The sequence below is a fragment of the Miniopterus natalensis genome, chromosome 3 (genome assembly GCF_054644295.1).
Source record: "Miniopterus natalensis isolate mMinNat1 chromosome 3, mMinNat1.hap1, whole genome shotgun sequence".
NCBI lineage: Eukaryota > Metazoa > Chordata > Mammalia > Chiroptera > Miniopteridae > Miniopterus > Miniopterus natalensis.
In genome coordinates this window covers 99,826,236-99,839,210 of record NC_142083.1, presented here as the reverse complement: position 1 = coordinate 99,839,210, position 12,975 = coordinate 99,826,236, and the positions used below count along the sequence as shown (strand labels likewise).

The 12,975-nt window shown below is 41.6% G+C and overlaps 1 protein-coding gene across 1 annotated transcript in view; it reads right to left on the bottom strand.

Annotated features, from left to right (window-relative positions):
* The window catches only part of LOC107544788 (phospholipid-transporting ATPase ABCA3-like), a 256,196-nt gene that overhangs the window by 96,875 nt on the left and 146,346 nt on the right, over positions 1 to 12,975 (bottom strand). The window contains exon 14 of the mRNA XM_087815824.1: positions 3,570 to 3,724. Coding sequence (XP_087671950.1) covers positions 3,570 to 3,724 — 155 coding nt within the window. The remainder of the gene's footprint in view (positions 1 to 3,569; positions 3,725 to 12,975) is intronic.

The following is a 12,975-nucleotide window of genomic DNA, read 5'->3' as shown; positions in this document are numbered from 1 at the left end:
TTTGTGATCTCTAGAACAACCAATAAAAATGTACACAAGAGATATAGTAAAAATAAACCCAAAATAAGACTGCAAAGAGGAATGGGGGGGGGGGGGAAGCAGTGAGAAAAACAGAAAAACAAATAAAATACCTTTAAATCTAAACATATCAGTAATTCCATTAAAAAAAATAGTCTAAAAACATCAACTAAAAGACAGAGACTGTCAGACTGTATAAAAATCATGACCCAACTATACAATCTCTACTAAAAACTCACTTAGAATTTAATGATATATGTAGGTTTAAAGTGCAGTGTTTGAAGAAATACCATGCAAACACAAATAAAAAGAAAGCTGAAATGGTTATATCAGTATCAGATAAAGTTGACTTTACAGCAAAGGAAATTACCAGAGAAAACACAGGGACATGATCCAAGATGCTGGCAGAAAAGATGGAAACTACACTCACCTCCTCGCAGGACCAAACTGGAATTACAACTGAATTATAGAACAATCATCCTAAATTACCCACTGAACTAGCTGGAGAAAAGTCTTAAAACCAAGAATTTACAAGAGCCACACTGAAACTGGTAGGAAGGGTGGAGACACTATAAAAGGGCTGGTCCCTTTAACATTTCCTGCAATGCTGGTTTGGTGGTGATAAACTCCTTTATCCTTTTTTTTACTTTTTGACTGGAAAGCTCTTTATTTCACCATCTATTTTGAATGATAGCCATGCTGGATGGAGTAGTCTTGGTTTCAGATCCTTGCTTTTCATTACTTTGAATACTTCATGCCATTCCCTTCTGGCCTGTAGAGCTTCTGATGAGAAGTCAGCTGACTGCCTTCTGGGAGCTCCTTTGTAGGTAAGAGATTGCTTTTCTCTTGCTGCCTTTAAGATTCTCTCTTTGTCTTGAATTTTTGCCATTTTAATTATGATGTGTCTTGGTGTGGGTCTCTTTGGGTTCATCTTGATTGGTACTCTCTGTGCTTCCTGAACATGTGTGACTTTTCATCAGAATAGAGAAGTTTTCTGTCATTATTTCTTCAAACAGGTTCTCTACCCTCTTCTCATTTTCTTCTCCCTCCAGTACCCCATATGATGCAAATATTGTTACATGTCATGTTTTCCCAAAGTTCCCTTAAACTATCCTCAAAAAAAAAAAAAAATAAATTATATATATTTTTTGCCTCTGTAGTTGGGTAATTTCTTTTACCTTGTATTCACTAATTCGATCTTCTTCTTCCTCTAACCTACTGATTTTTTCTTCTAGTGTATTCTTTATTTCGGCTTTGTTATTCTTTATTTCTGACTCATTTGTTTTGTATGGTTTCTATGTCCTTTTTCATGCTGTTGAGCATTCTAAAACCATTATTTTATACTCTGCTTCTTTTAAGTTCCTTGCCTCCTCTTTATTTAGCTCTTTTTTTCCTGGAGATTCCTCCTGCTCTTTCATTTGGGGCCTGTTTCTTTGTTTCCCAATTTTTGCTCTTTCTTTGTGTTTGTATTGTATACTAGATAGGACTGCTATGACTCCCAGTCTTTATGGGTTTGCCTTTTGTAGTGGGTGCCTTGCGGGATGCAGTGGTGTAGTTTCCTTAATCTTTTGAGCTAGGTGCTATACGAGCGTCCCTTGTGTGGATTATTTGGGCTGTCCTGTTGTAATCAGGTCTTGATCTCTATTTTCCTGTTCATGGGTGGGCTCAGCCTTTGGGCTGCTGACTGTGAGGCTCAAACCTGACCAAGTCATGTCAACTGTTATACAGATGCTTACGGAAAAAAACCCTAGACGTAACAAGACCAAATGTAATTCAACACAAAACAGACCAACAATGACGAAAATAATAACAAAAAAGACTTAAAAGCCCGGCCGGGTGTGGCTCAGTGGTTGAGCGTCGACCTAGGATCCAGGCGATCGGGGTTCGATTCCCGGTCAGGGCACATGCCCCGGTTGTGGGCTGCAGCCGATCAATGACTCTCTCATCATTGATGTTTCTATCTCTCTCTCTCCTTCTCCTTTCCTCTCTCTGAAATCAATAAGATATATTTAAAAAAAAAAAAAAGACTTAAAAAAATGCTAAAAGAGACCAAAAGAATTAGAGAAAGAAAAAAAACAAATTAAAAAAAAGTGAAATTCACCTCTGTAGGTTTTTGTGTCTGCTGCGATTACTTTTTGGATCTGCTATTTGTGGCACTTGCTGGACTCTGCTCCGATGTCTGAATGTGGTCACTTGGTGTGCAGGTCCTGGGCCTCCTGGGAGGTTCTCTGGTACAAGCCAATGTCAGTTGCTGTTCCTGTCTGGCCCTTGGCAACCAGACTGAAGCAGGGTAGGGTGGAGCTCCAAGTAATCTGGTGTGTGGAGCCTTCATAGCCCAGAGGCTGGACCTACCTTGGATTTCAAACCTTGAATGTCCCAACTGTGAGCTGTTCTCTTTCCCCCAAGGAACTGGGCTCTGTGGTAGTGTCTCTGATCTGGCTTGGGTGGTTTAAACAGACTTACATTGGGGGTGGTGCCTGCAGCTTCTAGGGGAGGGCGCGGGCACTTCCTCTCCTCAGGCTTCACTGGCTGAACTCACTGAGGAGCTCAGATCTGTTTTTCCATAATGTAGCAGAGGGCCCAGCACCAGCTCATCTGTCTCCCACCCACCCTGAAGACAGTCATAATGCCTCAGCTCTGCCTGGCTCCCAGGCACCCCCTTGAGACCACATCAAGTAGGAAGGGATAAAAAAAATCAGCCCCCTCCCCCCAAATTGGCACTCTAATCTTCCAGTTGCAGCCAGCCCTCCCTGGGCAGAGCCTCCGGCCAGACTCTGACTGGGCCAAATGTCTGGGTCCTCCTGATCATCTGACCCTGCTGTATGGGCGCAGATTTCCAGTCAAGAATCATTCCCCTTTTTCTTGGGTCACAGCAGGTTGGGGCAGACTCAGCCATTTTGCAGGTGGGGGAGGGGAGCTTCCCATGTGCTTGAGGTTGGCAATACCAATCCTCTTTCCCAGGCCACATTGTCCCACCTGTGTCCCACTCTCTACCAAAAGTTCTTTCAGAGAATAACCTGTCACTCATATTCACTGCTGAGTATACTGGTCAGATCTCTCCACTGCCACCCGGCGGAACTGCTGTGATAGAAGGAAAAGGAGAATGATGCTAAGCTGGAAATCTGTGCCAGTACAGTGGGGTCAGATGGTGTGGAGGACCCAGACATTTGGTCCTCCTGCAGACACAGACCTGAGCAAACTTCCCAGGCTGGTGTTGTAACAAAGAAATTGCTCTTTGCCTGGGATGGTACAGTCTGAGTTTTCCAGGCAAACCAAATCACAACTGATTCCCACTGCCTGATGCTATGCCTGCTCCTCTTCTCTTCTCTGTTGCTCTGATTTCTCAGTAAGACAAAACAGTAGTGATGAAAGATACCAGTGGTTACCAGTGTAGAGGGATGACTACAAAGAAATAGCATGAGGGTGTGTTTTAGGGTGATGAAACTGTTCTGTGTCTCGGTTGTGGTGTTGGTTAAATGTGTTAAAATTCACTGATCTGTATATAAAAAAGTTACATTTACTGTATAATTAAAAAAATTTTTTTGACTTACCATAAGAAAGAAATAAAGGTGTTCTGATAGTGTCAATTCATTAAACAATAAGTTCTTCTGTGGGCAGAAGCCCAAGTTTCTTCGAATATCAATTATATTCTTTGAGATGGCATATTCATTAATATAGGCCTCTCCTCTGGTTGGAGGATAGCTACCTACAAGTAAACAGAAAACATGACAAAAGCTGAGCTTTGGTGAATGAACATTATGCAAATTAGCATCTCAAAAATTCAGTTTACTTAGAGATTACTCAAAAGAATGAGCAGTATCTCCTGCAGAACAGTTTAGTAAAATATCAAGTTACATCTGGGTGGTGGAATTAGCTATTTTTGAATTTTCTTTCCTTCCCTTTTCTTTTTGCTAATATATACTAATTTTTTGCAATTGATATGGATTATATTGGTAATAAAACATTTAAGTATTTTGCTATATTCCAATATATTTGCATTGAAACCAGCCAGTTACTATATTTGTTACCATATTGGGTATTGTGTAAATGCTATGAAAAACATAAAGATCTAGAATACATAATTTTTGTCCTTAAGAAATTTAAGTATTAATAACAACCAGCCCAGGTTTTGTGGGAAACTGTTTGGCAATATGTAAAATAGAAATTATATAATCATTTAAACCATAAAAATAATTTATTCTATTTTAAAATATATTCTTTTTGAAATTGAGATACAGTTGACATATAACATTACACTAGTTTCAGTATATAACATAATGATCAGATGTAAGTATTTATTATTAAATGATGACCACAATTAGTATAGTTAACATCCATCACCATACACAATTACAAATTTTTTTTCTTGTGATGAAAACTTTAAAGATTTCCTCTTTTAGCAACTTTCAAATTAACTATAGTCATTATAGTTACAGTCCCATAACTTATTTATAACTAAAAGTTTGTACTTTTGATCTCCTTTGCCCATTTAGCCCAGCCCCTATATCGTGCCTCTGGCAAACACCAATCTGTTCTCTTTATCTATGAGTTCAATTTTTTAAAAAAGATTCTATATATATGTGAGATCATATGGTATTTGTCTTTCTCTGTCAGATTTATTTTGCTTAGCATAATGCCCTCAAAATCCATCCATGTTGCCACAAATGGCAGGATTTCTTTCCTTTTTTATGGCTGAATTATCTACATATACAATTTATAAATGTATATATGTATGTATGTGTATATCATATGTCAACTTTATCCATTTATCCGTCATTAAGAATTTGCATTTCTAACACATTCCAAGGTGATGCTGAGGGTCAGAGGACCAGAGTTTGAGAACCACTGAGTTAGGGGTAAAGGTTAAACTGCTATATAAAAGGAGCTAAAAGAAGACAGAAATTTTATATACACAGGATTAATCTAAAGGGGGACAATCCAGGTTGGTAGGAAGACCAACTCCAAATTTTCTTTATCCATCCATCCAGCAAAGGATACTTAGATTGCTTTCATGTCTTGGTTATTGTAAATAATGCTTCAATAAAAGAAATAAATCCAGCTCAAGGTGTAAGATGGCAGAGTAGGTGGACAGCTGTACTCACCTTCTACCATGACTACACCAAAATTATAACTAAATTATAGAACAGTGATTTTCAACCTTTTTCATCTCATGTCACACATAAACTAATTACTAAAATTCTGCTGCACACCAAAAAATACCATTTTTGCTGATATGACAAACATATAGTTATAATTTGGATTCATTCATACTGGACAGCTATCGTGTTTGCTGTTGTCATTTTTCAAATTTGACAATCTTAGGAAAAAGAAGTCAGTGCCCCTGACTAAATAGTCAGGTATTGCATGTTTTTTTTTTGCAGCACACCTGTGTGCCTGTTGCAGCAAACCCATTGAAAATTGCTGTTATAGAACAATAAACCTGGATAATCATTTGAAGACTAGCTTAACTAAGGATATAAAGAAGAAACCACCTAAAGATTGGTAGAAAGGGCAGGAACACAAAATGGGCTTGCCCCACACCCATATGTAGTGGTGGAGAATCTGGAGGGATATCTCAGCAGCATAGGTTGGCCCTGTGAAGCAGTGGTCTCAGCCTCAAGCCAAGCTCCCAGCCCGGAACACCAGTGCTGGGAAGAGGAGCCCACATAATATCTGGCTGTGAAAACTCTCAGGGATTCTATTCATCTTGAAAAGACAGAAAGCTGCTGGTAATTTAGGCATCCTCTTGAAGGGCCTGCACACAAACTCTCACTCGCAGGCACTGACCCATGGGCTTCAATGAAGGGACAACAGTTTTGGGAAGGGATGCCAGGGACATGTGTAGCTCTGGGGCAAGGGCTGGGGTGATGGCCACAACTGTCCCTCCTCCTGCACTGCAGATAGGTGCCATTTTTCTTGTGTCAACACTCATCCAGAAATGACAAAATGTGAATCTTCATTAGCTTGGTGAACTCTGCTAGCTCCACCTTGAAGACTCCCTAAGACCTCTCCCCCCAATTTGCCCATAGCCCAAGCCTCTTTTAGTGCCAGCCTGAGCCCACACTGCAGTCTTTCTTTAAAAATTTTCAAGAAATTCCATTCAAGCTTGGGGGTGCCAGAGATGCACAAGGAAAAGCTGAGTTGTATGATTTCAGGGAATGGATTGGAGGGATGCCTGTCATTGTCCCTGTGTACAGCCCTATTTCTGTGTGGCCGATGGATGCCATTTTTCCTCAGTTTAGCCCTCACCCAACACAGTGAAACCTATTTCTGCATTAGCCTGGAGAACTCCACTAGCTCCACCCTGAAGACTCCCTGAAACCCTGCCCTATTGCAAAGTTCCCTAGGCCTCCAATCCAATGGCCTCAGTGTACCCTGAGACTTTTCTAAGTGGCCTTAAGCTCAGCACTGGTGACAAATCTAAATACATATCAACCTGGTGAACACTCACTCCACTCTGGTGAATCCTTAAAATGCTACCTCACCCAACTTATATACAGCATGAGGCACTTTCAGTGGCTGAGCCTTACAGGCAACCAGTAGGTGGTGGCAGGTTTTGGGATGCCTTGGGCTTTTTTCTGGCTGATGTGTCCCACGCCTAGTATCTGTGGCAGCTGGCCTTGATTTGCAGCATGGCCTCTCCCACATTCATCTAGGCCTAGCATAGGCAGATACCAACTGTGGGCTGCTTTGTATCTCCTAACAGGCAATCACAAGCAACATCTGGCACTAACATGAACCAGAGCCTCCCTTCACCAAGAGGCCCCAGAAGCACACACATGGTGGTCAACTTCAGACCACTACAGAGCACCACCTGATTAGCTGCCAAAGAGACACACCTAAAGGCTAATCTCAGCAGGCAACAGACACCATTGGGGCAACAACAGCTTATATGCTGTGGTCATGGCCAATCCTCAAAGCCAGTAAGCCTGAGGGTCAATCCCACCCATGGAGGTGCCAACGGCAGTCAAGACTCATCTACAACAGAAAGGTACACAAAATCAACACAAGGGACACTCCTGGAGCACCTGGCTCAGGTGATTAGAAAGACTGCACAACTTGGCTCCACAGGATGCCTGCTATATAAGGACATCTTGATAAGACTGAGAAAAGTAGCAGATATACTTACTTAATACATAAGAGGCTGACAAAGAGGCTGACAAAATAGGGATACTTAAAAAAAAACAAAACAAAAAAAAACATGGCTAAAATGAAAGAAAAGGAGAATTCTCCAGAAAAAGAGCTAAATGAAATGGAGGCAAGAAATTTACCAGATACAGAGTTTAAAACACTGGTTACAAGGATGCTCAAGGAACTCAGTGAGAACTTCAACAAAGACATAGTAAGCTAAAAAAGGACATATAAACCATAAAAAAGAACAAGTCAGAAATGAATAATACAATAAGTGAAATGAAAAATACTCTAGAAGGAATCAAGAGCAAATTAGATGAAGCAAATCAGCAATATAAAAGACAAGGTAGCAAAAACACCCAATCTGAACAGAAAAAAATAAAAAAGAATCCAAGAAATGAGGAGAGTTTAAGGGACCTCTGGGACAATGTCCAGTGTAACAACATTTGCATCATAGGGTACCAGAAGGAAAAAAGAGAGAGCAAAGAATTGAGAATCTATTTGAGGAAATAATGACTAAAAATATCCATAATCTGGCAAAGGAAATAGACATACAAGTCTGGGAAGTGGAGAGTGTCCCAAACAAGATGAACCCAAAGAGGCCCACACCAAGACATATCATAACTAAAAAGGCAGAAGTTAAAGACAAAGACAGAATCTTAAAAAAAGGGAAAAAAGCAGTTAGTTACCTATAAGGGATCTCCCATAAGATTGTCAGCTGATTTCTCAACAGAAACTTTTTAGGCCAGAAGGAAATGGTACAAAATATTCAAAGTGATGAAAAGCAAGGAACTATAACCAAGACTACTCTAATCAGCAAGGGTATCATTTGAAATTGAAGGAGGAGTAAAGAGGTTTCCAGACAAGAAAAAGCTAAAGAAGTTTATCACCACTAAACCAGTGTTACAATGAATATTAATAGAATAGCTTTATAAAAAAGAACATAAATATAACTAATAAAATAAAAATAACAACATGCCTATCAACAATCACTGTGAGGGGGGTGGGTGGAGGTGGAAGAGGGCATAAAGGGGGTAAAAGGTGATGGAAAAGAATAAATAAATATAAATAGATTAAAAGCTACAATCAGGATAACTGTATGGATAGGAAAAAAAGACCCATACATAAGCTGTATGCAAGAGACCCATTTCAGATAAAAAGATACATACAGAATGAAAGTAAAGAGATGGGAAATTGTATTTCATGAAAATAGAAGCAAACAAACAGACAAAAAGCTGGGGTAGTACTACTTACATTCAACAATAGGATACAATATGAGACAAAGAAAAACATCATAAAGATGATAAAGGAATCAATCCAACAAGAGAATATAACCCTTGTAAGCATTTATGCACCCAACATAGGAGCATCTAATATATAAAGCAAATATTGATGAATATAAGGGACAGATAAAAACTAATACAATCATAGTGTGGGACTTTAATAACCCATTGACACCAATGGATATATCTTCCAGACAAAAAATCAACAAGGTAGCAGCAGCCTTAAATGACACAATGGACCAGGTTAGTTTAATTGATATTTTTTAAAGCATTTCACCTAGAGCAGCAGCATATATTCTTTCCAAGTGCACAGGTAACATTTTACAGTATAGACCACATGTTAAGCTACCAAACAAATGTCAATAAACTTTAAAAAATCAAAATCATATGAAGCATCTTCTCACATCACAGTGGTAATAAAACTATAAATCAATTACATGAGAAAACTGAACAACACATAAACACATGGGTGCTAAATAACATCTTACTCAACAATGTATGGGTTAACAATGAGATCAGGAAGAAATGAAAAGATAACTTGAGATAAATGAAAATGGGAACACAACAACCAAAATCTATGGGGCACACTGAAAGCAGTCATAAGAAAGAAATCCATCACAGCAATACTTCAAGAAACAAGAAAAATCTCAAATACACAAACCTCACACCTAAAGGAACTAGAAAAAGAACAACAAACAAAGTCCAAAGTGAGTATAAAAATGAAACAGAAAAGATCAGAGAAGAAATAAACTAAATGGAGTCTAAAAAAACAATACAAAAGTTCATTAAAACCAAGAGCTGGTTCTTTGAAGAGATAAACAAAATTGGTAAACTTTTAACCAGATTCATAAAAAAAGAAAGCATGAATAAATAAAATCAGAAGTGAAAGAGAAGTAACAACTGACACCACAAAATACAAAAGATTACAAGAAAATATTATAAATAACTATATGCTATCAATTGCACAATCTGGAAAAATTCCTAGAAACATTGTCTCCAAGACTGAATCAAGGAGAAACAGAGAGGGAAGTAAAGATGGCTGCACTCTTAACAGGAGGCTGAGTGCCCTTGCTCCTAGCCACAAACTGGACTTATAGCTAAAATACTATGCAGTAAGCCTGAAAAAACAAGAGAAGTATAGCTGATTGGACATATGTTGTCTAAGGAGCTCTGAAGAAACAATGTAGAGACTGGTAAGATAGGAGTCTTGGAAAGGGGGAGCTCCCCTGGAAATGGTGCACAGCTGTTAGGCTTGAGGGGTATTGGCTGCAAAGCTCCCTCCCGTTGGGAGTGTGCACTGGCCATCCAAATGAAGGGATCTCAAACCCTGAGCAGTGGAGGTGGGAAGAGAGCCTGTGCATTGCTGGGCAGAGGGATCCAGGGGAACAGTCTGCCTGGGAGGTGGGTTCTGTACCTTCCTAGTGAAAGAACATGCCTAATGTTGGCAGCCCTGGCAGGAGAGATTCACCCCGGGCCCTGACTGCTGGAAAGGTTGTGCTGCAGTGTGTGGCTGCAGAATAGATAAGGGGCCTGTCAGCTGCACCCAGCAGTGTCCTAAATGGACTGTCTGCTTTCCTGAAAGGCATTGCACAGAGCCCCATAAAGCATCTAAACTGGGTGGCACAGGTGAGGGGAAGAGGGCGCTACTACCATCAGAGAGAGGCTGGAGCTGCTGTCAGGGCAGAGCAGATTTTTGACCTGAACTGAAGACAGCTGGGATCATGAGTGGAGCTGGGAATCTCAACCCCAGCTTTACTGAGATCAGCTGTGTGGGAGACACAGCTTGGACCAGAGGTGCAAGGACACAGGGTCTTCATAAAGCAGGTTTTCTGCTTGTTTGTTTCTTTATATGTTGTTGATTTTTGGATGGCATCTCACGGCATCCACCGGGAAGGCTTATATTGGGGAGATAGACCAGCAAGAGGTGGGCTTTGTGTCTGCATTGTGGAGAGGCTGACCCTGTGAGTTCAGCCAGCTGGTACTGGGAAAAGAGGGATGGACTACATCTACTTCTCCTGGAGGCTAGGAGCACCTCCCCCAACAGGAAAGGGGCTGGTCAGCTCTCTGAAGCCCCAGATACCCCCACTGGGTACAGTTCAGTGGGGGAAGGGGGAACAGCTTAGAAAAAGACATTCCAAAAATAAGACTGTCAGGGACTATTGTTTGGGACCAGAAGAAAAGGCTTAACACCACTCCTTGGCAGGGCAGGCAACATGCTCACTGAAGACTCTTGATCAAACCCACTGAGCCCAGGTCAGCTGAAACTGCCTATATAGAAAAGGCAAGCAGGCTGTATTCAGGCCATTTTAGGAGAAAACGAGAGTTGGAGGATATGGTAGAGACTGAAGAGTTGGCTTTGAAACAGAGATTAATTTCCCCTTAGTAAGTGCCTGATGGTGAAATCTCTAAGTAAGGGGCCCACTAGCCCTAGTTACCCTGGCCTGCTTCCACTCTAATGACGCTCTTCTCTTCGGACACTGGAGAAAGAACAGGCAACTGCAGGGGTAGGCAGAGTAGCTGACAGGCAGAGGATCCTCAGAGATCCTTAGTCTGGCCAGCTACAAAAGGACACTGAGAGCAGCAACTTGGACAGCTGCTGACATTGGCTGACACAAAAGTGCCTCCCAGGAGGTCTGAAATCAACATAAAAACAGTGAGCCTCGGACATCATAAGCTGCCCAATTCTTTTGTTCATTAGCTTCTTCTTAAAGAAGACCCTTCAACATTTCCTGTAGTGCTGGTCTGGTGGCGATGAACTCCTTTAGCTTTTTCTTATCTTTGAAGCTCTTTACCTGACCTTCAGTTCTAAGTGATAGCTTTGCTGGGTAGAGCTATCTTGGTTGTAGTTCTGTGTTTTTCACCACTTTGAATATTTCTTGCCACTCCCTTCTGGCCTGCAATGTTTCTGTTGAGAAATCAGCAGACAGTCGTATGGGTGCTCCCTTGCAGGTAACTAACTGCTTTTCTCTTGCTGCTTTTAAGATTCTCTCCTTGTCTTTAACCTTTGGCATTTCAATTATGATGTATCTTGCTGTGGGCCTCTTTGGGACCCTCTGTGCTTCGTGGACTTGTAAATCTATTTCTTTCCCCAGGTAGGGGAAGTTTTCTGTAATTATTTTTTCAAATAGGTTTCAATTTCTTGCTCTCTTTCTTCCCCTTAAGTAACCCCAATAATATGAATGTTGGGCCTCTTGAACTTGTCCCAGAGGCTCCTTACGCTGTCTCCATATTTCTGGATTCTTTTTTCTTTTTGCTCTTCTGGTTGGGTGTTTTTTGTTTCCTCATGTTTCAAATTGCTGATCTGATTCTCAGCATCCTCTACTCTACTGTTGATTCCCTGTAAATTATTCTTCATTTCAGTTCATGTAGCCTTCATTTCAAATTGGTACTTTATTGTGTTATTGATTTTTTCAGTTATTTTTATAATCATATGCTTGACCATCCTTATAAACAAAATTCTGAACCCTGTAACTGTTAGCTTGCTTGGATCTATTTCATTTAGTTCATCTTCTAGAGATTTCTTCTGTTCTTTCCTTTGCAACGTTTTTTTGCCTCAGCATTTTGGCTGCTTCCTGGTGTTTGTTTCTCTGTATTAGTTAGAGCTGCTATGTCTCCTGGAATTTGTAGAGTGGCTCAGCCTCCCCAGTCACCTGAGCTGGGCCTTCTAGGTGCTCCCCTGTGTGGGCTGTGGGCTGTGTGCTCTGTCCTGTTGTAGTCGAGCCTTGGTTGCTGTTGGCATCACTGGGAGGAATTGACCCCCAGGCCAATCAGCTGTGAGGACCAGCTGCAACTGCAGCCAAAGAATTGCTGTGCTGGAGACACCCCTATGGATCAAGATTTACTTCAGTGGGGCTTTGGTGTTCACCAAATGTGCCCCTTGAGTGTGTCACTCATGGATGTGGTAGGGTTATAATCCAGTGTGGTCAAATCTGGCCACCAGGTGTACTGTCTCTGGGGCCTCCAGGGAAGTGCAAAGTCAGCCTCTGCCAGTGCCTAGCCCAGGGCCACCCAGCATGAGCTATACAGCAAACCGTAGTTGGCTGCCACTAGTGCCAGGCCTGGGGCCACTTATCAAGACGTATGATGCACCCTGCTGCTTGTTTGAGAGATTTTAGGAAAGTCCTAAGCATAAGTCTTGAGAGGCCACTTGCACAGAAAAGCCATTGAAAATGGCTTGGATGAGCTTGCAGGTAGGGAGTGGCAAGGCCTCTGGGAACCAATGGGGAGGGGCCAAAGGTGTGGGTCAGGTGTTAGAGATTCAAATATGGCACCTGCCATACCAGCTGTGTGTGTGGGGGAGAGCTCCTCAAAGGAGCAATGGCCTCTGCCAGCTCTTCTGCCTGGGAGAAAGCTGCCCCTCCACCTCTAGCCCCAATCTCAGGCCGGTTAGATCCTCCCCAAGTTTCCCATGATCCTTCAAGCTGCTGCCTGGTGCTGGGGCTCAGAGGGAGCTTGTCTGAGTCTGTGCACTAGCCCTTTAAGAGGAGCTTCCTGGGACTCCCACACCCTCCAGGACCCTCAGCAACGGTCCCCTCTGGTTTTC